This window comes from Neoarius graeffei, chromosome 3, assembly GCF_027579695.1.
Source record: "Neoarius graeffei isolate fNeoGra1 chromosome 3, fNeoGra1.pri, whole genome shotgun sequence".
Classification (NCBI taxonomy): Eukaryota; Metazoa; Chordata; class Actinopteri; order Siluriformes; family Ariidae; genus Neoarius; species Neoarius graeffei.
In genome coordinates, this window is record NC_083571.1 from 10221902 (window position 1) to 10248328 (window position 26427).

Here is a 26427-nt window from a genome sequence, read left to right on the forward strand (position 1 = left end):
AGTGGATATCATGCTGCTCTGAGTTACCCAGATCCTTCTAGGCCCGAGGGTCACCGAGTTGGAGTCATGCAGATGGAGGCTGGGACTCTTTTGACCCTCCTGATGGTTCTGTCGAGCGCCAGGGCGAGCGACAACGGGCGCTCGGAGCGCACGCACCAGGTCCACACGTCTCAGTGCGGTGAGTACAGTAACCAGGTGATGAAGGATGGAACGTGCAAACTGGTGGCCACGCTGCCCCAGCTGGACGACCAGCGCTGCCCTGACGTGTTCCGCTGCACGGACGAGGTCTCCTACTGGCTCCACGAGAACGAAGAGCGCAAGCAGCAGATCCTGGCGCTGCACGAGACCATCTCTGAACTGCAGGAGGAGCTGCGCAACCATCGGCACAGAGTTAAAGTCCTCGAGCTGCAGGTTGGTACAAGTCAGACCTGAGAGCTGCTGCTTCACGTGGACGAGAGAAAATGTTTGGATCACAAAATACTGAAGATAAATGGTTCCAGTAGTGGTGGTGATCTAAATTAAAGGTGCACTGGGGACAATTTAGTCTCTAATGGTTTCACTGAACCTCTGCCTCCTCGAAGCTCACAGCATTCAGCTTTCATTTGTAAGAAATAAAACACTTGATGTGTTCTAGAAAAATAATCAGCACTGATTGATTGATTAATAATCTAACAGCACATCATGAAGTTTTTAAAGGTGCTCACTGCAAAGCCATCTGAAATTTTCAAAAAAAAATTGATTGCGCATTGTGTTTTCCTCTATCTCGCAAGAACAATACAATGCAGATGAGATGTGATCATTTTGATTTCCTGAGCATCGCTTTTCTACATTTTGGGACCGTTTTCCTCCCTCTTGAGGTAAACAGTACGGCCCTACGGAAACAGGAAACAACCGAACGCGAGGAGCTTTAACTAATTTAGCATAACTACGCAAGATGGGGATGCACGGAAAACATCGTGACTCTGCATCGACCTCGGAGAGTTTTGAGTCGCAGGGATGAAATTTGTGGTTGATGTTTGCAAATAGATCCGTGAAACAATTTCTTTCTCTGTAAGATCAAAACATTAGGTGTATAACTACATACAGTGGTGCTTGGAAGTTTGTGAATCCTTTAGAATTTTCTGCATAAATATGACCTAAAACATTATCAGATTTTCACACAAGTCCTAAAAGTAGATAAAGAGAACCCAGTTAAACAAATGAGACAAAAATATTATACTTGGTCATTTATTTATTGAGGAAAATGATCCAATATTGCATATCTGTGAGTGGCAAAAGTATGTGAACCTCTAGGATTAGCAGTTAATTTGAAGGTGAAATTAGTGTCAGGTGTTTTCAATCAATGGGATGACAATCAGGTGTGAGTGGGCACCCTGTTTTATTTAAAGAACAGGGATCTATCAAAGTCTGATCTTCACAACACATGTTTGTGGAAGTGTATCATGGCACGAACAAAGGAGATTTCTGAGGACCTCAGAAAAAGCGTTGTTGATGCTCATCAGGTTGGAAAAGGTTACAAAACCATCTCTAAAGAGTTTGGACTCCACCAATCCACAGTCAGACAGATTGTGTACAAATGGAGGAAATTCAAGACCATTGTTGCCCTCCCCAGGAGTGGTCGACCAACAAAGATCACTCCAAGAGCAAGGCATGTAATAGTCGGCGAGGTCACAAAGGATCCCAGGGTAACTTCTAAGCAACTGAAGACCTCTCTCACATTGGCTAATGTTAATGTTCATGAGTCCACCATCAGGAGAACACTGAACAACAATGGTGTGCATGGCAGAGTTGCAAGAAGAAAGCCATTGCTCTCCAAAAAGAACATTAGCAAATTGCAGATGAGCAGCAAAGATCATGTGGACAAGCCAGAAGGCTATTGGAAAAATGTTTTGTGGACGGATGAGACCAAAATAAACTTTTTGGTTTAAATGAGAAGCGTTATGTTTGGAGAAAGGAAAACACTGCATTCCAGCATAAGAACCTGATCCCATCTGTGAAACATGGTGGTGGTAGTGTCATGGTTTGGGCCTGTTTTGCTGCATCTGGGCCAGGACGGCTTGCCATCATTGATAGAACAATGAATTCTGAATTATACCAGCGAATTCTAAAGGAAAATGTCAGGACATCTGTCCATGAACTGAATCTCAAGAGAAGGTGGGTCATGCAGCAAGACAACGACCCTAAGCACACAAGTTGTTCTACCAAAGAATGGTTAAAGAAGAATAAAGTGAATGTTTTGGAATGACCAAGTCAAAGTCCTGACCTTAATCCAATGGAAATGTTGTGGAAGGACCTGAAGCGAGCAGTTCATGTGAGGAAACCCACCAACATCCCAGAGTTGAAGCTGTTCTGTACGGAGGAACGGGCTAAAATTCCTCCAAGCCGGTGTGCAGGACTGATCAACAGTTACCACAAACGTTTAGTTGCAGTTATTGCTGCACAAGGGGGTCACACCAGATACTGAAAGCAAAGGTTCACATACTTTTGCCACTCACAGATATATAATATTGGATCATTTTACTCAATAAATAAATGACCAATTATAATATTTTTGTCTCATTTGTTTAACTGGGTTCTCTTTATCTACTTTTAGGACTTGTGTGAAAATCCGATGATGTTTTAGGTCATATTTATGCAGAAATATAGAAAATTCTAAAGGGTTCACGAACTTTTAAGCACCACTGTACTCATTCACTACCATGGACTCAAGCCCATGCATTCGAAGGCTAAGATAGCTAAGCGCTAGCTAGAATGATTTAGTTATCTGTACAGAACAATGACGCGTCCTCTAATCTTGCTCTATCTTGTAGTTGCACTCATGAGGGAGAGCCGAGTCTGCCATGTTCACCCACGCTGACTTGTTTTGGTTAAAAGTAACTCAAGCATGCCCCACGGTGGTCACGTGATATTGTTGCTCACTTGCTTTAGCAATCTTCAGAATCATAAAATGTGGGACACTTTTTATCTCGACAAAACATTTGCACACAGGATACAGTGTGTGTGTGTGTGTGCAGCAGTGAAACATCTGGAAACTCCAACAGAAATAGAACATTTTTCGTCGTCCAGAATTCAACTTTGCACTCAGAACCGTTAATTGCTCTTGTGCCACTTGTAATATTTATGATTCTATCCACATTCACTGGATATGAGCAATTGCACGCTCTGATTGGCTACTCTACTACTAGTATATCAGCTCATATACCATGAGGAGAGAAAAACAAAATGGCGGAGCGTGTTACTGAACCAATCGAGAATGAAATAAAAACTCTACTCGAAAACAAAACTGCAAAAAATACCAAAAAAAAGCAACAAAATATGGAATGAAAGTATTGGATGGTAAGAACGCATCTTTTTAAAAAAATTTTCAAAATGATAATTATAGCTTTTTTTTTTCAGAAATTGCTCCTGTCGTTTCACCGGTTTGTTTAAGTTGTAAGCGGAAATGATTTTGTATAAAGTTTTTATATATTGAATTTGCGAAAAATAAAATAAAAATGTGCTGTTTCTCAAAATCCTCATCGGCTACCAGCTCATGTACGACTCGATTTCATGGAATAACTGTTAATTATTTTTTTCGCAGTCCGGTTTCCATCAAATTCTGCGCTCTGATTGGCTGGCGAGCAGGTCCGTATCCTATGGTACGGACCCCAGTTATGGACCCCGGTTACGGACCTCTGGCGACTCGCTTGTTCACAACAACAAACATAGCATTTTTTGTCAACGTTTATCTTTTTTTTTTTATAAGATTATCAAAAATCTTAAATTTTTGCCAGCATTTCTCAGGAGAATGGCATTAATTTTACAGCATGGATAGCGATAACGACAGTCTTCACAGCGAAAGAAAGTTTTACTACCCTGAGGAAGAAGAAATGAAATTAAACATTTCAGGAGAAAGCTAAAAACCTCTAACTGTTGTTAACGCCGAGCAAAAAACATGGCTGAATCCTGAATGACTCAATTTTGTATAAATAGGGGACTACGTAGGTGGCAAAATGTAGGTTTTTTTTTTCCTGCCATGGAAGTGCACTTGTATACTGAGGAGGAAGCCATTTGCATTACAGCCGTGAATGAGGATTCAAAATGGCGGCTCGGCTCAGTTTCCCCTTTCGGGCGCGCTCGTTTTCTGTTAGAATTTGGTAAAGAAAAAAATACATATATTATTTACCAGCTTAAGGTCGGTCTGTATGGTGAAATACCGTGACCTCGGCCTTGAATACTGACCTCGGCCCAGAGGGCCTCGCTCAGTACTTTCAAGACCTCGGTCACGGTATTTCACCATACGGCCCATATATAAATAAATATATACATATCATATCAAAGAACAGCATTAATGTTTTTTTCATATTTTTATGTTTGAACACCTTCAAAACAAGTTCCTGGTCTCACTGACCTTCTAGCAGCTACAAACAGTCGTTCCCTCAGCAGACTCTCAAACGTACTGTACGTAGTGCTGACACAGGAGGTTCCTTCCATCATCGTTAAACATCTTACAGAAAACTGCACCATATCAACATGTGTGTTATTATCTGTTTACCTGGAGCGTGCGCTTTCCATTTGCATTTTTTTTTCCTGCTGATTAGTAAGAAGTTTGTCCACGTGTGTGTTTTTGCGCAGTAAAGATGAGGGCGTGTCTATAATGATTGACAGGAGGGATGAAGTAGTCATCATCACAGCCCTATAGAGTGTGCAGTACACAGTGAGATGAAATAATCAGATTTTTTTTTTATTCCTTCATGGCAAGACGTGAACAAAATCATGGATGTGTTGCTCATTTCATTCCTTGACAACCAGTTTTCATGATACTGAAGACGGGATCATAGAAATCTGAAAATGGATCAGAGTTAAGTGCGAATGTTTGTCTCCGCATTATTTCTGGATGTTAAAATGTATAAAATAGAATTTAGCACTCTGAGGTCCTGGGCCTGTCAGACACACTGTGGCAGTCTGATAAACCTTGACATTTTTAAGTATTTCATCTAACTAAAAACATCCATGCAAAAGTGACACACATGGTTATATTCTGGACACCCTCAGCAATAATATGAGAGTAAAGTGAATGGAATGAAATTTGTTTTTATTTAAATTAAGTGCAAACGCAACCTTACAAAAAACTATTTTCAGAGTCTTCAAACCTTGTAAAAAAAAAAAACACTAAATATATCTGCACAAGACTTTTGAAGTCTGAGCCTTGTAAACATAGGTGTTGGCTACATAAAAGTAAGAACAGCATTCAGAAATGTTCTGTAGTTTCAATACTAATTGTAGAAACTTCAGACTACCTTTGTTTTCTCCAAAGCCAGTTGCCCTTTCAAATGAATATTGATGAGGTAGGTGTAATTCACCTGTAATCCACCCTGTCACTGTCTATAGATCCTTTTCAGTCACGTGACCTTTTTAAACGCGACCACCATTTTGGACATGTAGTGGACTTCGGCTCGAATCAGTTTGAATGCGAGGAAGGCGACAAACGAAAAACATAAAAGAAAAAGGAGCGAGATGCAGAAAACACCTTCACTATCCAGCGACGTAGGGCATTTACAGGGCGAGCAGAGGGAGAGGTATTTGCAAAAATTGAGGTTAGCAGGCTTAGAGAACGACGTTTACCTGCTTCCACCAGGATTGTTCACTGACGTACGCTCCGGCTTGCTCCCCCTCAAATTAAGCAGCGCACTCCGGAACCTCGGCCGGAGCACTCCGGGAGCAAGCCGGAGCGCGCTGCTTAATTTGAGAGGGAGCAAGCCGGAGCGCGCTCCGGAACCTCGGACGTTGGCTCCGGCAGCTATTTACACTGGATCCGGTGTAAATAGCTGCCGGATCATAATTACAGTAAACTAGTAAATACAGTAAAGGAAAAACTTGAGACTGAAAGGTTTTAACAGTCATCCAAATGACTGAACGTAAACATTGCTACAGTAACATACTAGCTACTATGTTGTTGACATTAGCTAGTCAACAATAGCTACTACAGAAGAACAAAGAGGTTACAATGGGTTATTTTAACCTATTTGGTTACACACTCGCCGCCACAGAATGTTAACAGCAATGTAATGCCTTTTCTGGCTAATTTTATTCGTCTTACCTCCAACAAAGTGGTCACTACACAAGCGTTGGTATGCCGAGGGCTGCCAATCTTTCCTGTTAATGGCCGCTATCTATCTTCTCCGTCGGGATCCGATAAAATGATAACCCTTGCCTTGTTTGTTGATGGTTACTACATCCAGGTGCACAACAATATAGTGGCATGATGGAAGTCTTGCTGAAAGGAAAAACTTTCTTTGCTGCCGTTCCTCAATGTTGGCTGTGGTAAACTACTGGTAGTACATGTCCAAAATGGCGGCCGCGTTTGTCGTGACATCACGTGAAAAGGGTCCATAGTCCATTTGTCAAAGACAAAGGCCCTGGCCCCTGTACCTCCCTGCCCCCACACCTCTCTGCTTGGAAAGTTGCTGCAAAAAAAAAAAAGAAGCCCTAAAAGCCAAAGCTATCACAGTCACAGATTAAATATTCTGGCTTCTTCTAAATCTTATAATAAATATGCCCTTTTCAACTGTAAGATACTCAATAAAATGTTCAGTAGCTAATGATCATCCTTGGATTGTGGATCTCTGCTGTCATTCCTCATCGCAGTCCTCATCTGGATGCCAAGCATCATAACAGTTCCTGTCAGGTTGAAGGCAAAGGAAAACATCTCACGTTTTGCACTTCCACAGGGTTTTTGTTTTCCTTCCCTGCAACCTGCAGTACACACAGGCTCTGCGACCATCACCGACCCTATTCCCATTTGTGTTCAGCTCAATCCCACAAACTGGTTTGTGAGCCTTGACAACTTTCTTCTGAGGAGCCTTTGGGACCTCAAAACGCAGTGGCACACCACACAGCTGTGCAGTGAGCTCCTCCATGAAATCCCTGTGGCTCAGGCTTTTCTTCTGCATGTTTTGCATGAGTTCTTTGTGGAGGATGAAAGCATTTATTGCAGCAATGTCCAGGAAGTGAAGAAAAACCTTCTTGTACCACTTCACAGTTTTGTGCTGTGCTGTGTAGTACTGGATCAACTGGTCAGACAAGTCCACACCACCCGTGAACTTGTTGTACTCTACCACAGGTTTGGGGCATGGAACAGACTGTCTTGACCAGGCACCCTGCTGCACTGCATCCCCGGTGTAAGCAGCATGGATGGTGGAGCAGACAGATTTTTTTTTAATGTAAAAAAAAAATATATATATATATATATATATATATATATATGAATGACGAAATGTAAAATAGTTTGTATTAGTACAAGTAATTTATTTTTTTTATATTCGCTCATCTTCTACAGTCACCGGCCACTTTAATAGGAACTTGTTCTTGATTCTAAGAATCCTGTTCTTGGCTGCAGGACTGGAACCCAATGTGGTCTTCTGTTTTCTGTTGCATGCCGAGGTGTAAAGAGTGATTTATATGAGTTACTATATCCTTCCTGGCAAAAAAAAAAAAGCTCAAACCAATCTGCCCATTTTCCTCTGACCTCTCATCAATCAGCAAGGCACTTGTTTCCACCAGTGTTATAGACCCCTTTCACTGACGTCACCCGAAACCGGAAGTAAACAGACCCTGCGCCATTTTGGAAGACCAATAAGGGGATAATAACGGCAGTGGTATGTGAACCCACGAGAATAAAGTGGAGTGGCAAACGACTTAAACAAACAAATCTGAGCTGTTTTATTTATGATTTATTGGCCCAACAGTAGACTTGAAAGAAACCTGTGTGAGACTTGGCAAAAAACTGTGGATATAATGGATAAGTCTGTGCATGATCTGCGGACACTTTGAGGTAAGCAAACGCAAGAAATTCAGATTTAAAACATGCTAAATTGGCCCCAATTTGATAACTGTATGAGGAGCAAGCCTCACAGACTTCTACAATTTAATAATAATAATAATAATAATAATAATTTAGGATGGTTTGGGGCTTGCTCGCTGCTGCCAGGTTGGTTGTTGAGTAGCCTGACTGTTTTTTTTTTTTTTCTTGCGTGTGGTATCATTGTTGACGCGAGGTTGTTTTTTGAACATGCCAATGCGGACACGATTTCCCCTGATGAGTTATGACTTCAGACGCGATGCGTGTGTGGAGGTGTGGAGTCCGCGTGATATGTGCGTAAGATAGGCTTCTCATGTGTTTGGAGATCCGTGCTCCGAGACAAGCGCAAGCAACCCCCCCCCCAAGGGAAAAAAAGGGGCCCCCCGAAAATATCGGCATAGTTCGAACACTGAGTGTAGGCACTGGGTGTAAACAACAAATAGTTTACAATGTCTGGGTAGCAAACAGATGGCAGAATTGGTGTCAGGTCCTCCTTATGTTTCCATTCTCCCTTGCCCCGAGTCTTATCATATGGGTCAAACCCATCAATCACAGCCAGTTTCTCCACATACCGTGCCCTTTCTGCAGCTGGTAATGTACTCACATAACCAGAATTATCATCCATCGTGTCACTTTACTCTCGCTCGTACTTTGTTTTATATTGTGAGTGCATGTACTTGGTCTTCCAATATGGCGCCTAACAAAATCTCGCGGCGCGGTGACGTCATGTGAAAGGGGTCTATAGTCAAGTCACTAAACCTCGAGTCTGAGTCATTAAAAAAATTTGAGTTGAGTCCGAGAACAAGACTCCAACCGCACCGTTTGACGGTGACTGTTTCAGTTTGTTCCTCAACAGCTGAATGTGCTTCTCTTTATCAGGGAGTGTGAAGTATTCTGTCAGAGATGGTTGGGAGACGGATGTAAGTGCAGAAAGTGTGTTTATTAACACAAGTGAAGACGGTAAACAATCCAGAATGGCAGGCAAACGGTGAAGCAGGCACAAACAGGCTATCGTAGACTCGACAGAATCAAAGACGAGAAACGGGAAATCAGGGATCAGGAAACCAAACAAGGAAATAAAGCTCAGTAATGTGTCAGCAACGCAACTCAATACTTCGTAAAGGAAGTGTGTTTTTATATCGGTGCACTGATTGCACTTTAATCCTGTGCAGGTGCGAGTCGTTTGCGATGCACGTGAGAGTCCGCTTGGTGCGCGCTGTCCGGAGCGCACCTGAGAGTCTGTCTGATGCACGCGCCAAGGCGTGCACGAAATTAGTACAAAAATTAACGTAGATATGAATATCTTAAGCCAAATTATTATGGCATGTTATAAAAAAAAGAAAGAAAGAAAAAATCAAGTCCTAATGCAGTTAATGCATGAGTCCTTAAAATTAGTGCACGAGTTGGACTCGAGTACTACAATCCTGGTTTCCACCCACAGAACTGTCCCTCACTCAACTCAGTGATTTTAGTTTTTCACACCATTCTGTCTGTGTAAACTCGACAGACTGTTGTGTGAGAAAACCCCAGGAGATCAGCAGTTTCTGAAATACTCAAATAAACCAGTCCATCTGGCTCAAACCAACAGCCATGCCACAGTGAAAGAAAGTCGCACTTCACTGTGAGATCACAATTTTTCCCATTCTGATGTTTGAACATTGTGAACGTTAACTGAAGTTCTTGATTTGTATCTGCATGATTTGATGCATCATACTGCTGTCAAGGCTGATTAGAGAACCACATCAGACGGACAGCAGGCATTCCTAATTAAGTGGCTGGTGAGTGTATATCTGTTCCGTTGCTCTCGTGTTTTATTTTTTTGTCACGACTCTCGGTCTCCAAACCTGATTTGAAGGCAGTTCAACAACAAAAATCTAGATCTCTGGAGATGAAGAGCTATTAAGGAACATCCACTAACCCCAGTCCCCCAAAAGTTTGTACACCTTTTAGTATTTAGTGTGTCAGGTTTCACAGCTGATTCTTTATCACAAGTGACACGTTATCAGTTCATAATCCTGCGTGTGAACAGGAAATTCCCAAATCCAGCATCTCTGTATTGTGATCTCACGCAGGGTTTTTATTATCTGGAATTTATAAAAAGCTCTAGTTGTTATTTCTTAAAAAAAAAGTTTTGTTCTGGTTTATACTGACTGGCCTCGGTCCTTTTTTTTTTTTCTTTTCTTGATTCTCGTTGACCCCGCATGCTAACAGGATTAACTCAACGCCACCTTGACCATACCTGCTCGGCCCTTTAAGCTCTTCACCCTGTGCTAACGGCTTAGCAACACGGTACAGCTCGGTCATACTGCTCACGCCCACACAGCTACAGCTGAGAGCAGAAATTTATGGATTTTAAATGGAAAGAAAATGAAAATGTGCCTTATTATTTTTAAATAAATAAATAAGTGCTGTCAAGCGATTAAAATATTTAATCGCGATTAATGTCGTGACTGTCATAGTTAACTTGCGATTAATCGCAATTTAATCGCACATTTTTGTCACATGAAACACCATTGTAATTCTCTTATCAGCATAAAGTGAATGGGCTTGCTTTGTACCAATGTTGTTGTTTTTTTATTGCAAAGCATAACACGTCTTGACAGCCACTGCAAAGTGAAACCTAAGCCGAGCACCATGGCTCTTCGTCCCGAGGCGCGGGGCTAGCAAGAGAACCATGAGTGAAGTGATCTACTGCTTGAGTTAGTCTACAGCTCTAATCAGAGAGACAGGTTACACAGTGACAGTAGGCTTGACATGCTTGATTATAATATAAAGTACACTATTATATTAACTTTAAGTTGTTCGTTGATAAATATTGCATTTAATCTGATCTTTACTGTTTCAGCTCACTTAACACATTTTGTACTTTTACACTTTCTGCCTGTTGATGCGTCGCGCTGTCCAATCAGAGGCGGCCAAATTTGCATATTACAGGAAGGATTTCTGGGATAGCATTGAGTTTACAGTTCAGAAGGATCTGGCTTCTTTAGACGCTGTCTTCTTAAAACTGAATAAATATTTAAAAACAGCCAAATGAGCCAGTCTTTTGAATGGCTCTTTTCAAAGAACAGATCACAAAGATGCGGATCCCATCAAAGAGCCATAAATCCCATCTCTACTAGCGCGCCCTGCCCGTGCTGGTTCTTTGGGGGGAGGAGGGCAGAGGACTCTGGCTGTGCGTGGCGTGGCATTACAGTCTAGCTGCTATCAGTTTTCTAAGCAAAGTCTCTGTTCCAAGTTCCTGGCAGTTTCAAAAGCTTATGAAAAACCTACATCATGTCACAGAGCGTTAATCTCGCGATAAAAAAATTATCGCCGTTAAAATTGAGTCAAGTTAACGCGATAATAACGCGACATTTTTGACAGCACTAATATATATATATATATATATATATATATATATATATATACACACACACACACACTACCGTTCAAAAGTTTGGGGTCACCCAGACAATTTTGTGTTTTCCATGAAAAGTCACACTTTTATTTACCACCATAAGTTGTAAAATGAATAGAAAATATAGTCAAGACATTTTTCTGGCCATTTTGAGCATTTAATCGACCCCACAAATGTGATGCTCCAGAAACTCAATCTGCTCAAAGGAAGGTCAGTTTTATAGCTTCTCTAAAGAGCTCAACTGTTTTCAGCTGTGCTAACATGATTGTACAAGGGTTTTCTAATCATCCATTAGCCTTCTGAGGCAATGAGCAAACACATTGTACCATTAGAACACTGGAGTGAGAGTTGCTGGAAATGGGCCTCTATACACCTATGGAGATATTGCACCAAAAACCAGACATTTGCAGCTAGAATAGTCATTTACCACATTAGCAATGTATAGAGTGGATTTCTGATTAGTTTAAAGTGATCTTCATTGAAAAGAACAGTGCTTTTCTTTCAAAAATAAGGACATTTCAAAGTGACCCCAAACTTTTGAACGGTAGTGTGTGTGTGTGTGTGTGTGTGTATATTAGTGCTGTCAAAAATGTCGCGTTATTAACGCGTTAACTTGACTCAATTTTAACGGCGATAATTTTTTTATCGCGAGATTAACGCTCTGTGACATGATGTAGGTTTTTCATAAGCTTTTGAAACTGCCAGGAACTTGGAACAGAGACTTTGCTTAGAAAAACGATAGCAGCTAGACTGTAATGCCGCGCCCCGCACAGCCAGAGTCCTCTGCCCTCCCCCGAAGAGCCACGGTGCTCGGCTTAGGTTTCTTTTTCCCATTGGCGGCTCCAGCCCGACTTTGCAGTGGCTGTGACAAGACGTGTTATGCTCTGCAATAAAAAAAAAAACATTGGTACAACCAGTGTTTGAACTATGCCGATATTTTCGGGGGGTCCCTTTTTTTCCCTTGGGGGGGGTGCTTGCGCTTGTCTCAGAGCGCGGATCTCCATCGCGTGCTCACTTCGGATATGCAAATGCTTCCCGTTACAGACGATTGCTATGTCAATAAACATCATTTTGCCAATATTTTAGAGACCCCCCCAACATTTCCCAAATCATGTTTTCAAGGGATCTCATGTCTGTTTCAGGGGATCTCGGATCCCCTGAGTACCCCCGTAGTTCGAACGGTGAGCAAGCCCATTCACTTTATGCTGATGAGAGAATTACAATGTTTTTTCATGTGACAAAAATGTGCGATTAAATTGTGATTAATCGCGAGTTAACTATGACAGTCGCGACATTAATTGCGATTAAATATTTTAATCGCTTGACAGCATTAGTGTGTGTGTGTGTGTGTGTGTGTGTGTGTGTATGTATGTATATATATATATATATATATATATACACACAATAAAAAATAAATAAATAAATAAATATTTTATATATAGTATGTATACAGTGGGGCAAAAAAGTATTTAGTCAGTCACCAATTGTGCAAGTTCTCCCACTTGATGAGAGGCCTGTAATTTTCATCATAGGTACACTTCAACTATGAGAGACAGAATGAGAAAAAAAAATCCAGAAAATCACATTGCCTGATTTTTAAAGAATTTATTTGCAAATTATGGTGGAAAATAAGTATTTGGTCAATAACAAAAGTTCATCTCAATACTTTGTTATATACCCTTTGTTGGCAATGACAGAGGTCAAACGTTTTCTGTAAGTCTTCACAAGGTTTTCACACACTGTTGCTGGTATTTTGGCCCATTCCTCCATGCAGATCTCCTCTAGAGCAGTGATGTTTTGGGGCTGTCACTGGGCAACACGGACTTTCAACTCCCTCCAAAGATTTTCTATGGGGTTGAGATCTGGAGACTGGCTAGGCCACTCCAGGACCTTGAAATGCTTCTTACGAAGCCACTCCTTCGTTGCCCGGGCGGTGTGTTTGGGATCATTGTCATGCTGAAAGACCCAGCCACGTTTCATCTTCAATGCCCTTGCTGATGGAAGGAGGTTTTCACTCAAAACCTCACGATACATGGCCCCATTCATTCTTTCCTTTACACGGATCAGTCGTCCTGGTCCCTTTGCAGAAAAACAGCCCCAAAGCATGATGTTTCCACCCCCATGCTTCACAGTAGGTATGGTGTTCTTTGGATGCAACTCAGCATTCTTTCTCCTCCAAACACGACAAGTTGAGTTTTTACCAAAAAGTTCTATTTTGGTTTCATCTGACCATATGACATTCTCCCAATCCTCTTCTGGATCATCCAAATGCTCTCTAGCAAACTTCAGACGGGCCTGGACATGTACTGGCTTAAGCAGGGGGACACGTCTGGCACTGCAGGATTTGAGTCCCTGGCGGCGTAGTGTGTTACTGATGGTAGCCTTTGTTACTTTGGTCCCAGCTCTCTGCAGGTCATTCACTAGGTCCCCCCGTGTGGTTCTGGGATTTTTGCTCACCGTTCTTGTGATCATTTTGACCCCACGGGGTGAGATCTTGCGTGGAGCCCCAGATCGAGGGAGATTATCAGTGGTCTTGTATGTCTTCCATTTTCTAATAATTGCTCCCACAGTTGATTTCTTCACACCAAGCTGCTTACCTATTGCAGATTCAGTCTTCCCAGCCTGGTGCAGGTCTACAATTTTGTTTCTGGTGTCCTTTGACAGCTCTTTGGTCTTGGCCATAGTGGAGTTTGGAGTGTGACTGTTTGAGGTTGTGGACAGGTGTCTTTTATACTGATAACGAGTTCAAACAGGTGCCATTAATACAGATAACGAGTGGAGGACAGAGGAGCCTCTTAAAGAAGTTGTTACAGGTCTGTGAGAGCCAGAAATCTTGCTTGTTTGTAGGTGACCAAATACTTATTTTACCGAGGAATTTACCAATTAATTCATTAAAAATCCTACAATGTGATTTCCTGGATTCTTTCCCCCCATTCTGTCTCTCATAGTTGAAGTGTACCTATGATGAAAATTACAGGCCTCACTCATCTTTTTAAGTGGGAGAACTTGCACAATTGGTGGCTGACTAAATACTTTTTTTCCCCCACTGTGTGTGTGTGTGTGTGTATATATATATATATTGTGTGTGTGTATACACACGCGCACTAGTGCATCTCAAAAAATTAGAATATTGTGAAAAAGTTCAATATTTTCCATCAGTTATTTAAAAAAAGTGAAAGTTATATATTATAGACTCGTTACACAAACTAAAATGTTTCAAGCATTTTTCTATTTTAATTTTAATCAGTATGGCATACAGTACAAAAACAAAAACCCATCTCAAAATATTAGAATATTTCATTTTGAGTTTGAGTAAAACAGTATGAACACAGTGCATCTCTCGGTCTAGTTCAGTACACACAACCACAATCATGGGGAAGACTGCTGACTTGACTGTTGTCCAGAAGATGATCACTGATGCCCTCCACAAGGAGGGTAAGCCACAAAAGGTCATCGCTGAAAAGGGTGGCTGGAAAAGGTGCGCAAGCAACAGGGATGGCCGCAGTCTTGAGAGGATTGTCAAGAAAAGTTGATTCAAGAACTTGGGAGAGCTTCACAAGGAGTGGACTGAGGCTGGTGTCAGTGTATCAAGACCCATCACGAACAGACATCTTCAAGAAAGGGGATACAACTTTCGCATTCCTAATATCAAGCTACTCCTGAGCCAGAGACAATGTCAGAAGTGTCTTATCTGGGCTAAGGAGAGAAAGAAATGGACTGTCGCTCAGTGGTCCAAAGTCCTCTTTTCAGATGAAAGTACATTTTGCATTTAATTTGGAAGTCACGGTTCTAGAGTCTGGAGGAAGAGTGGAGAGGCACAGAATCCAAGGTGTTTGAAGCCCAGTGTGAAGTTTCCACAGTCTGTGATGATTTGGAGACTGAGCAGACTGAGTGACTCCATGCCACGCCGCATTGCTGCAGTAATTCAGGCAAAAGGAGCCCCAACTAAGTATTGAGTGCTGTACGTGTTCATACTTTTCAGTTGGGCAGCATTTCTAAAAATCCTTTTTTTGTATTGGTCTTAAGTAATATTCTAATTTTCTGAGATACTGAATGTGGGATTTTCATTAGTTGTTATAGTTGTGTATTAGTTGTTATATATATATATATATATATATATATATATATATATATATATATATATATATATATATATATATATATATATGTCAGTTATAATCATCAAAATTAAAAGAAATAAATCAGTCTGTGTGTAATGAATGAATAGAATATACAAGTTTCACTTTCTGAATGGAATTACTGAAATAAATCAACTTTTTCATGATATTCTAATTATATGACCAGCACCTGTGTGTGTGTGTTATTTTATATATATCATTCATCTCATTATCTGTAGCCGCTTTATCCTGTTCTACAGGGTCGCAGGCAAGCTGGAGCCTATCCCAGCTGACTACGGGCGAAAGGCAAGTCGCCAGGTCATCACAGGGCTGACACATAGACACAGACAACCATTCACACTCACATTCACACCTACGGTCAATTTAGAGTCACCAGTTAACCTAACCTGCATGTCTTTGGACTGTGGGGGAAACCGGAGCACCCGGAGGAAACCCACAGGGAGAACATGCAAACTCCGCACAGAAAGGCCCTCGCCGGCCACGGGGCTCGAACCCGGACCTTCTTGCTGTGAGGCGACAGCGCTAACCACTACACCACCGTGCCGCATATATATATATATATATATATATATATATATATATATATATATAAAAAGCTAAATTTATATAGCGCCTTTCACAAACCCAAGGATGCTTTACACAGGAGTTACCAGCAACAAAAAAAAATCTATCTATAGATATGGTTTGGTCTTCTTTTCTAACATGAAAGTGTTCTGCATTTTTTTTTCCCTGTATGTCGATGTCAGAGTGAAGAAAAGCTCCGTGTGAACTCGTCTCAGGAGCATCGCTTCCGTGAGCTGGAGGGTCAGTATGCTGAGGCCACCATGCTGCTGCACGTCCAGGGCTCGCTCATCTCCGACCTGCAGGCTCAGATCCATAACCTCTCCGTGCTGGTGGAGAAAGTGCGCCGAAACCCCGGCTGCATGATCAACATCGTCCGTACCAGCCCGCTGCTGAGCACCCGGCACGCCCTGCATCCTGGTGAGCTGGAAAGCACATCTGTTTCAGAGCACCGGCTCACATGGTGCTGTTTTAGCCTGACAGCCACCAGGGGGCGCTCCAACACACACAGGAGTCTCGTCTCATCTCATGTCATTATCTGTAGCCGCTTTATCCTGTTCTACAGGGTCGCAGGCAAGCTGGAGCCTATCCCAGCTGACTACGGGCGAAAGGCGGGGTACACCCTGGACAAGTCGCCAGGTCATCACAGGGCACACACAGGAGTTTGATTTGGATAAGCTCATTCAAAAGAAAAGAAAATCATCTTTTCCCTTTTTTTTTAGCCCACTTCCTAATCAATCAATATTGAATACTCAGTTTTGATTGGTCAGAAAGCATTCATTAAATGTTGTGTAACAGCAGCGCTGACAATAGTGCAAAGATTTCTATTAATGATCTTTTTTTATCATAAGCTCATATACAGGGACTTTACGGAACCAAAATACAAAGTGTTAGAAATGTTCCACGACATTATACTATGTACAGTGCACGGCCCGTCCTGTAATCGCGGGTACATTTCAAGCGTCCACTCTGTTAGTCATTGTCAACTCTGTTTATCGTTATAACCGGGCAATCTATGAACAGAGTTGACGTTTTCCCACCATTTTGGGTCTTAACTTCGCAGGCTAACCTCAAACTAGCAACCACATAGCATGTATAAAAACAGAATCTTATGGATTTTAACTGTATTATTGTTTAAAAATAAATGAGTGAGAGATTCACTCCAATATCGCAATAACAGAGTTGACGAATCATTAATCTGCTGTTGGTGTAAAATCCTCAACATTTTGTTCAAATTAATGAGAGAAGAAACATAACACACTTCACTGCCTTTCTGAAGTTTCCCGCCAGAGGAAGTGATCTCACTCATGCGTGTGTCATGCGTATTATTCCAAGTCTTTGTGGATTTTATAATAGAGCTAACAGAGTTGACAAGAACATTGGGACGGATTTAAAAAAAAATTATGACTGAAATTTCACATTATGCAGAAAATAGACTTTCTATGCAATTTGATTTTATAACAGTGAATAGAATAAGCCCGAAAAAACAAAACAGATTGTTAGACTGCATCACTTCCTGTTTATTCAGGATGAGTCACAGACAGACAGTAATGTGGGGGGAGGGGTGGGAGTCATTTAGTTAATGTTTTATGGATAAATTGGGTCTAAAATGTATAACAAGCATCACTGTTGGTGAAAGTTTATCATAATTTGCATTATTGTTGAAAACTGATTCATAAAGATTTATTTTGTGGAAAATAACAAAAGGTTTGTCTCAGAGATGCGAAATGTACCCCAAATTCTAGAATCACCCATATATAAACAAATAAAAATGACAATTTTTTTTTTTTTAAATGGTTCATGTTCAGAAATAACTAGTAACGGAAGAGAAAAACAAGCGATTAAATTGTGGTGTGATGTAGAAATTGTTCATTTTCCAATAACATCATGCTTCGAAGTGTATTATTCTTTACTTATTAACCGCAGTATATTTAACACATCTAAATCAATCACATTTGTTATGAAAAAACAAATAATGGACAATTTATTAGTTGAACTTGGAAAATTTTACAAGTTTTTTTAATGAGTAAAGGTGATGTAGTAGTAATAACTAGATAGAGATTGTGATGAAAGTCACAGTAATTTGCACTAGCTGACCTGTCAATTGAAGGTCAAGGAAATGTTGCACCCTGCCACCCTGAACAAAAAAAAAATTTGAAAAAAAAAAATCCCATTTTTCATGGATCATTCTGGTTTTGTGATCCAGATCAGCACCAAAAGTCATAGTAATGTAATTCAGCCTATTTGAAACTTGGTGGTGATTGGTTGAAAACTGAGGGAGAAATAGCCTCTTAAAAACGTTAGGAGAATAATAATAATAAGAAGAAGAAAGTAGAAAGATGCTGAGTAACAATTTGTGCCAGCACTGCTAGCGCATGATGATGATGATGATAATAATCATGTTACTGGATCTTGTATACTCTTGGGGGGGAGGGGAAGGGTACTCAACCAATACTGTTCCATGACATTGATGTGGTACTCTTCATGTATCTTTTATCCAAGTCTTTATGGTCCATTTATCTCATCTCATCTCATTATCTCTAGCCGCTTTATCCTTCTACAGGGTCGCAGGCAAGCTGGAGCCTATCCCAGCTGACTACGGGCGAAAGGCGGGGTACACCCTGGACAAGTCGCCAGGTCATCACAGGGCTGACACATAGATACAGACAACCATTCACACTCACATTCACACCTACGGTCAATTTAGAGTCACCAGTTAACCTAACCTGCATGTCTTTGGACTGTGGGGGAAACCGGAGCACCCGGAGGAAACCCACGCGGACACGGGGAGAACATGCAAACTCCGCACAGAAAGGCCCTCGCCGGCCACGGGGCTCGAACCCGGACCTTCTTGCTGTGAGGCGACAGCGCTAACCACTACACCACCGTGCCGCCCCCTGGTCCATTTATATATTTTAAAAATCTTATTTAAAAGTTACACTCTATCCATGTTTCCATAAGAATGATAAAGGCACTGCCTCAGCATCAAGGAAAAGTCATAGTTCTGATCTCCAAGTTCTCACTATGTTTGTTTAAATGAGTAAACGAGTTTGCCCCACCCTGTAGGGGAGACTTGGGACAGTTTGTAATCTTCCCATAAATTAATTTCAACCAATCAGGTTTTAGATGCCATCGGAAGTTCGATGTTGCCCCTTAGACTAACCGACTTCCTTTGGAGCTGAACCTGGACCCTGCAGGAACGTTTGTGCAGCTCAATATTTTTCTCAACCAAAACTTCAAAGTATTTTCTCCTTCACCCCCTCCTCCATTCCACGCTGTAACGGACGCTGGTGAACTGGGGATTTGTTAGGAATTAAAGTATGTAGTCTCGAGTTACTGTATACAGTATTATTTATTAAACTTAAATTCTGGGAAAAAAACATTTAACGATTGATTTTTTTTTTCTGCAAAATGCCCAGATGGGGAGAGTTGGGACAGTTCATCATGTTACAGATTTTTTTCTTGTGGTTTACAAATATAAAATGGTTTAAAATGTTTGTTAAAAATCTGAACGTGCGCCTGCATGAGGATTAAACTGATTTCCTTCTTTCTTGAGAATGGAACGGTTTTGTCGAGTCAGGTTTTGGGTCAACTGATAGAAAAGTCGGGGCGGCACGGTGGTGTAGTGGTTAGCGCTGTCGCCTCACAGCAAGAAGGTCCGGGTTCGAGCCCCGTGGCCGGCGAGGGCCTTTCTGTGCGGAGTTTGCATGTTCTCCCCGTGTCCGCATGGGTTTCCTCCGGGTGCTCCGGTTTCCCCCACAGTCCAAAGACATGCAGGTTAGGTTAACTGGTGACTCTAAATTGAGCGTAGGTGTGAATGTGAGTGTGAATGGTTGTCTGTGTCTATGTGTCAGCCCTGTGATGACCTGGCGACTTGTCCAGGGTGTACCCCGCCTTTCGCCCGTAGTCAGCTGGGATAGGCTCCAGCTTGCCTGCGACCCTGTAGAACAGGATAAAGCGGCTAGAGATAATGAGATGATAGAAAAGTATCACTGTACCAGCATTGTGTGCTCATACAGTTCATATGTTACAAGTTGTGATTTATAAAAAAAATAAAAATTAAACATGTAGGATTGATTAAGCTAGGTATTTTATTTTTGTTCCATGTCCCAACTCTTCCAACATGTCCCACGTCTCCCTCAAAAAAAAAAAAAAATAAATATAATGAGAGAAAAAGTGAAGCCTGAAGGCCAGTATATGTGACGAGCTGAGAAACTGTCATGGGTACAGAGCAATTCCAGCGTTATGGATGTGACACTTGAACTCAAAATGGCAACAAATGACCCAGTGCATGTTTTATTGTCTCCCAGTATTTAAACAGGTGTTGCATATTTTAAGGCTGTACCATACTGGAGAAGTGATAGAACAAGAACAATTCCCATAGTACATCTAGGGCATGCCAGAAAATGCCAATAAAAGATGCGTTATGGATGTGACAGAAAAAGTATCACTTTTCTTGGGTGACTGTACATTTTTATCAAACTCTGTGAAATTGTAAACCTAATGTCGAAATGGAGATATCCGTTTGATAGAGGGGTCCAAGGTGAATATTAAAAAATCTTCGTTTAAAATATTTTGTATTTCATGCAGAGTTTCGGAAGGAAACGTCAGCGTTATGGATGTGACGAAATTCCGTTATGGATGTGACGCGTCTGAAATAGACATGGCATATGTTTAGAAAATCAGCAATTTAACCACCATAACCCTTTGAAAAACTCTCTAAATATCAGCTAAAACTATCAAAGTTCTTAAATAATATTTAGGATGGCTATTGTTTTGTGGATTTTAGCATACATTTCTGTGGCTTGTGGCAATAATATAGAATTGTACATGATCAAAGTTGATTTTAGCTTGGGTTTTACATTATAAGAAAGAAAGACTGACATATTAAGGCGAAGGGAACAATTCTTGTGACAAATTGGTTCAACTTATTCACATCTGTAAAATACAGGCCTAGGTGATATCTCTGGGAGTGGTTTTGATGTATTACATGTTGCTTTATTTTTGCATGGTGAGGTTGACAGTAAATACTCAATAATGCAATATGAATGTGATGCGACCTTCAAAGAATTTTACATAAACTACTAAAGCTGAAAACTTGTCCCAAGTCTCCCTGCTCTCCCGTATAATTTTTCTGTATTTTGGACATCCCCCCCCCCGCTGTGATCCCTTCCTGTCATGACTTACTGTATATCAAGAACTTAATGTATCTGTAATATAATTAAACACGTGGTGTTTGTGTACCTTTAGAGATGCAGCATGTTAGAAACTGCCCCATTGACTGCGCTTCGATCTACTACAACGGCGTGCGGCGGTCCGGCATCTACACCGTGGTACCCTCGTTAGGAGCCATGCCCGTGGAGGTTTACTGCGACATGGACATGGACGGTAATTACTACAGACTCTCAGTCAAGCTGCAGTTTCTAAATAATTTTTCCGCTGCCTGTTCACTGGGAGTGTTGAAGACTATCCTCTTTTCTAGAGTCCTTTTTTAAAAAACAGTGTGATTTGCATTTTCTTTACCCATGTTTGTTTAATGAAACCTCTATGTCCAGCATCTTGAGCTCTATTGCTATATAAAACACTCAGCTATACAATACAAACTCGAAACTGCAACCTTTAACGTAAACAGCAGTGACGTATCGATAGTACGAATGCTTTGTATTGAACTTTTCTAGCAGCAAAATAAGATAAGATTGCGGTTTCTGTGCATGACTTACTTTCCTTCTTCTAGCTCGTAAAAAAAAATGGCTGTGTGTTCTCTCATTTACTAGCATCATTTTATCAACCCTGTAGGTAAAGTGATCAGTGTTGGCCGATGAACGTTGGTGAGATTTTAATCTACAACCATGACTAATGTACATCATAATTATCTGAATCACAAGGCAGCCATTTTGATCATTCTCATACCTTTGACCACTTTTAAATATTTAACATTGTTCATTGTCAGGATCTCACATGTTCAGATCCCATGACCAGGGCCGGATTAACATGGCCAGGGGCCCCTAGGCTACAAGTTGCTGTAGGCCCCCCCCCCCCCCCCCCCCGGCCACCACCATCTTATCCCATCTACCTGTAAAGAACTGTCTATTTTAAAGGTTTTTTTTTTTTATAAAGCTCAAAATGAAATTTTATAAAGCTCAAAAAGCTCAATAGAGCTTTGTCATGTTGGGCTTTTTGCCGTTGCGCCTTGCGCTTTTGAGCACCGCTCTCGTATTTTCTGTCACATGTTCACTGTTCAACTGTGGAGTGACGTCGTGCGTGACGTCTAACGTTTATATATGGAAGGCGGATTTGCCTCACCCAATCGGCGTCCATTTATTTAAATATTCATTTTGAGCCAATGAATATGAAGGTTTTTTTTTTTTCTTTTGACCAATTGGGGGCCCCCCTGCAAGGCGGGGGGCGTGGGGGCCCCTAGGCCGAAGCCTGTGCAGTGATCCGGGCGTGCCCACGACAATCCGTACCCAGGCATCAAGAAAGAAAGCTTCTCACCTGTTTGAGCGGGAAAGGCATGATTTCTATCCCTCGCTAGCCAATCGTAAGGACATGTATGTGGAAGAGGGCCAATAGCGCTTTCCTCTGAGATGCTGTTCCACTGCCATGTGTTCTAGCGGTTTGAAAAGACTTTTATAATATTGTGTGGTGAGACACAGTGACGACAAAATGCTCATATTGGATTCTGGAGTGATGTTTGTCTCTCAGGTGGCGGATGGACCGTGATTCAGCGCCGGCAGGACGGCTCGGTGAAATTTGACCGCAGCTGGAAGGAGTATAAAAACGGTTTCGGAGACCTGCGCACTGAGTACTGGCTCGGGAATCGGCACATCCACGACCTGTCCACTCAGGGAGATTACACGCTGCGTATAGACATGGAGGATTGGAGCGGCAAACGCAAACATGCTCTTTACCAGAGCTTCAGGTGAAGACAAGTTATAAAACAAGGTGTGTCATTATCCTCACTAACACACACTGCCCTTAAATAATCTTGATTTGACTCGGCTCTGTGTGGGACAGGATTGAGGATGAGGCGGCCCAGTACAGGCTTCACGTCTCTGGATTTAGCGGTACAGTTGAAGACTCGTTCAGCTGGTATCACGATAAGCAGGACTTCAGCACACCTGATACAGGAAACATCTGTGCTGAGATCTCACACGCAGGCTGGTGGTACAACCAGTGTTTCTATGCTAACCTGAACGGCGTCTACCACATGGTAAACCCTTCTACACCTGCATACGGTCATGATTTATCCATTCTAACTCAAGGTACTTCTTCCTCAGGCAGTTTTTTTTTTTCCCCCTCACCAATCTTGCCTGTGGGCTGTTCGTTCGGGATTTAACGACGTATTTCTGTAAAGCTACTTTGTGACGAAATCTGAATATCAGGGGGTGGAGTAGATGCACTGTGTTACTATACATAAGACCACAACCTGGCCCAGTGGTTAGCGTGTCTGCCTCTTGACCAGGAGATCGTGAGTTCTACTCAGTCGGGCTATACCAGAGACGATCATAAAAATGGTACCGACTGCCATCTAGCGAGGCATGAATCAAGCTCTTGTGGTTATCAGAGGACCAGCCCTCCCCACTGTAACCCTAGCTATGGAATGGGCAACTTGCCGAGGGCTATAGATATGGAGATCAGTGCCACTTAGTGTGCCTTAAGAGCCTGGTTGGTGCTGGGACAGGAGGGATACTTAACCATTATTGAAACTGAATACTTCTACTTAAAGTATGTGTCTAAGAAAAAAAAAAAATACTGTGACTAAAATCACAGTAATTTGCACTAGCTGTTACAAACCGGGATGTCTGGTCACTGTACCCTATAGATCCAGAACGGTAAGAGAGAGTGAAATGCTTAGATGAGGAAAATTTGCGTCCTGCCGCCCTGAACAAAATATTAAATAATAGAAAAACAAAACAAAAAAACCTGTTTTTCATGGATCATTCTGGATCAATGATCCAGATCAGCACCAAAAGTCATAGCAATGTAATTCAGCCCAGAGGTATGCATATGAAATTTGGTGATGCTTGGTTGAAAACTGAGGGACAAATTAACAGCCGAGAATAATAATAAAGTAGAAAGATCCTGAGTGAGAGTACACTAGCGCAAATAAACTCAACGTATCGTCACCAGCCTTGACCTTCTCATGCTACACAATGTAGTTAGCGCTATAGCTACCTGTGTACATTTGAAGATGGAGAAGTTGCCAGAGTGCAGTGTAGCACTTACTTCAGGATGAACATCTCAGCCCTACCTCTGTACACAACCTTGAACTATGCGGAGGTAAGTTTCGCAAAAACTTTCACTGTTTTAATATCGGCCTGATTTCTTTGAAGTGAGACGAGAATCGAATCCAGGAGCTAACAAACTGTCTCAGCAGCAAATCAAATTCAAGCTAATTTAGTTCATTTCTATATTCTACGATTAAAAAAAAAAAATCACCACCTAAAGGTTTATGAAAATCATTATGTTTAGAAATATTTAGTTTTGACTTTAATACGAAGTGTAACTTCTCATCTCATTATCTCAAGCCGCTTTATCCTTCTACAGGGTTGCAGGCAAGCTGGAGCCTATCCCAGCTGACTACGGGCGAAAGGCGGGGTACACCCTGGACAAGTCGCCAGGTCATCACAGGGCTGACACATAGACACAGACAACCATTCACACTCACATTCACACCTACAGTCAATTTAGAGTCACCAGTTAACCTAACCTGCATGTCTTTGGACTGTGGGGGAAACCGGAGCACCCGGAGGAAACCCACGCGGACACGGGGAGAACATGCAAACTCCACACAGAAAGGCCCTCGCCGGCCCCGGGGCTCGAACCCAGGACCTTCTTGCTGTGAGGCGACAGCGCTAACCACTACACCACCGTGCCGCCGAAGTGTAACTTGTAAGAGAAAAAAAAAAACAACCTTTAGGGTGATTGTGAAGGAAGCACTATTATCTGGTAGTATCTGTTCGACTCCACCCCCACCCCTTTTTTGGTCATGTTTCTTCGCCTGCAGTTTGAGATATTGACCCCAAACCAGCTTCAGTTCATCTTGAATAATGTGTACAGCGTTTGAAAAGATGCACTCATTGTGTGTGGTTTTTTTTGGGGGGGGGCATCCATCTGTTTTTCTCCCAATGTATTTCTGGCCCCATTGGAATACATTAGCCATGAGAAGCCAAGCTTTGCCTGTCAGTCATGATTCATCCAACAGCCATCAAAACTCCACTTCATAGCTCAGACCAAAATCGCCCCCCAAAAAAACCCCCAAAACAAAACACCCATCTCTCCATTATGAACAGTGTCTCTAGATTTTACTTGTAACTTTTACTCGAGTACATTTTCGACTGCATACTACCACTTTTACGCAAGTGAAAATCTAGATACCAAGTGGAATTTCTCAGTATTTTTCCCACCCGTCTCTTAAAATAAAAAAAAAATAATTTAATTGATTTCAGGGCAAAATTGCAGTGCTGAACTAGGCACTGGTGCATCAGTCTTTTATTAGCCTTGATCCATCCTCATGCCCTACTTCTAGTTGGAGTCTCCTCACATCCCTCCTGTGGAGGACGGCCCCATATGGACACTTAAAAGAGGGGTACAATCACCATGATAACTTTGACTGCAGCTGTCATGGATAGTTTATAACGTCACTGACACAGACGATGTTAAAACTAGAAATGATTTTCACAGTTACAGAATCAAGTTATTTATAAATATCATGCTCTCACCCAAATGAGGATGGGTTCCCCTCAAAGTTTCTTCCTCATTGGGGATAAAAAATTAGCTCAAGTTTAAAGCCTTTAATTTTCTGTAAAGCTGCTTTGTGATAAACATTAAGTGAAAGGATTTTTTATTTATATGTTGTACACTTTTGTCACTTTACAGAATTTTAAAGACGAGCTAATTTTATCCCTAATCTATCCCCAATGAGCAAGCCTGTGGCGACGGCAGCAAGGGAAAAACTCGAGAGGAACCAGACTCAAAAGCGAACCCATCCTCATTTTGGTGATAACAGCCATAAAAGCATTACTCTAAGTGTCTGTGTGCTCTTCAGGGTGGACGCTACTCTCCGAAGGGGAAAAATACACTGGGACCCAACGGCATCGTCTGGTTCACCTGGAAGGACTCTGATTATTACTCCCTGCGTAAGGTGACCATGATGATCCGACCACGCACCTTCCGACCGCGCCTATCCCCCTAAAAGCCTGAACAGTAGACTTTTAAGGAGGGGAAAAAAAAAAAAAAACTGTGGTGCTTCGTATCTTCCTATTACACATCGTTTTTGGCCTCAAACCAAGGCAGTTCATTTTCATCCTTTGGAGTTGACCTGCATCATCATGGCCTGAAATGTTTGGTGACTTTCAACTAAACCTGACACGTGAATCACATCCACGATTAAAAAAAAAAAAAAACACACACAACACCCTGCTTCATTCCTCCTCATTAACACTCCACTCACGCCACCTCGAGAGAGCGCTGTCCTGCTCACA

At 41.7% G+C, this 26427-nt stretch overlaps 1 protein-coding gene across 1 annotated transcript; it reads left to right on the forward strand.

Annotated features, from left to right (window-relative positions):
* The first annotated feature begins 72 nt into the window (after positions 1–72).
* si:ch211-203k16.3 (fibrinogen-like protein 1) lies at positions 73–26138 on the forward strand. The gene is made up of 6 exons (XM_060915798.1): positions 73–411; positions 16126–16360; positions 21191–21328; positions 22646–22862; positions 22958–23153; positions 25992–26138. Exons 1-6 carry the CDS (start codon positions 73–75, stop codon positions 26136–26138), a joined length of 1272 nt encoding a protein of 423 aa, XP_060771781.1.
* Positions 26139–26427: the final 289 nt, after the last annotated feature.

Coding starts and splice junctions, on each gene's coding strand:
- si:ch211-203k16.3 (XM_060915798.1), top strand. CDS start 73: ATGGAGGCTGGGACTCTTTTGACCCTCCTGATGGTTCTGTCGAGCGCC. Junction 16,361..21,190: donor CCGGCACGCCCTGCATCCTG/GTGAGCTGGAAA, acceptor GTGTACCTTTAG/AGATGCAGCATGTTAGAAAC. Junction 22,863..22,957: donor GCTCTTTACCAGAGCTTCAG/GTGAAGACAAGT, acceptor TGTGTGGGACAG/GATTGAGGATGAGGCGGCCC.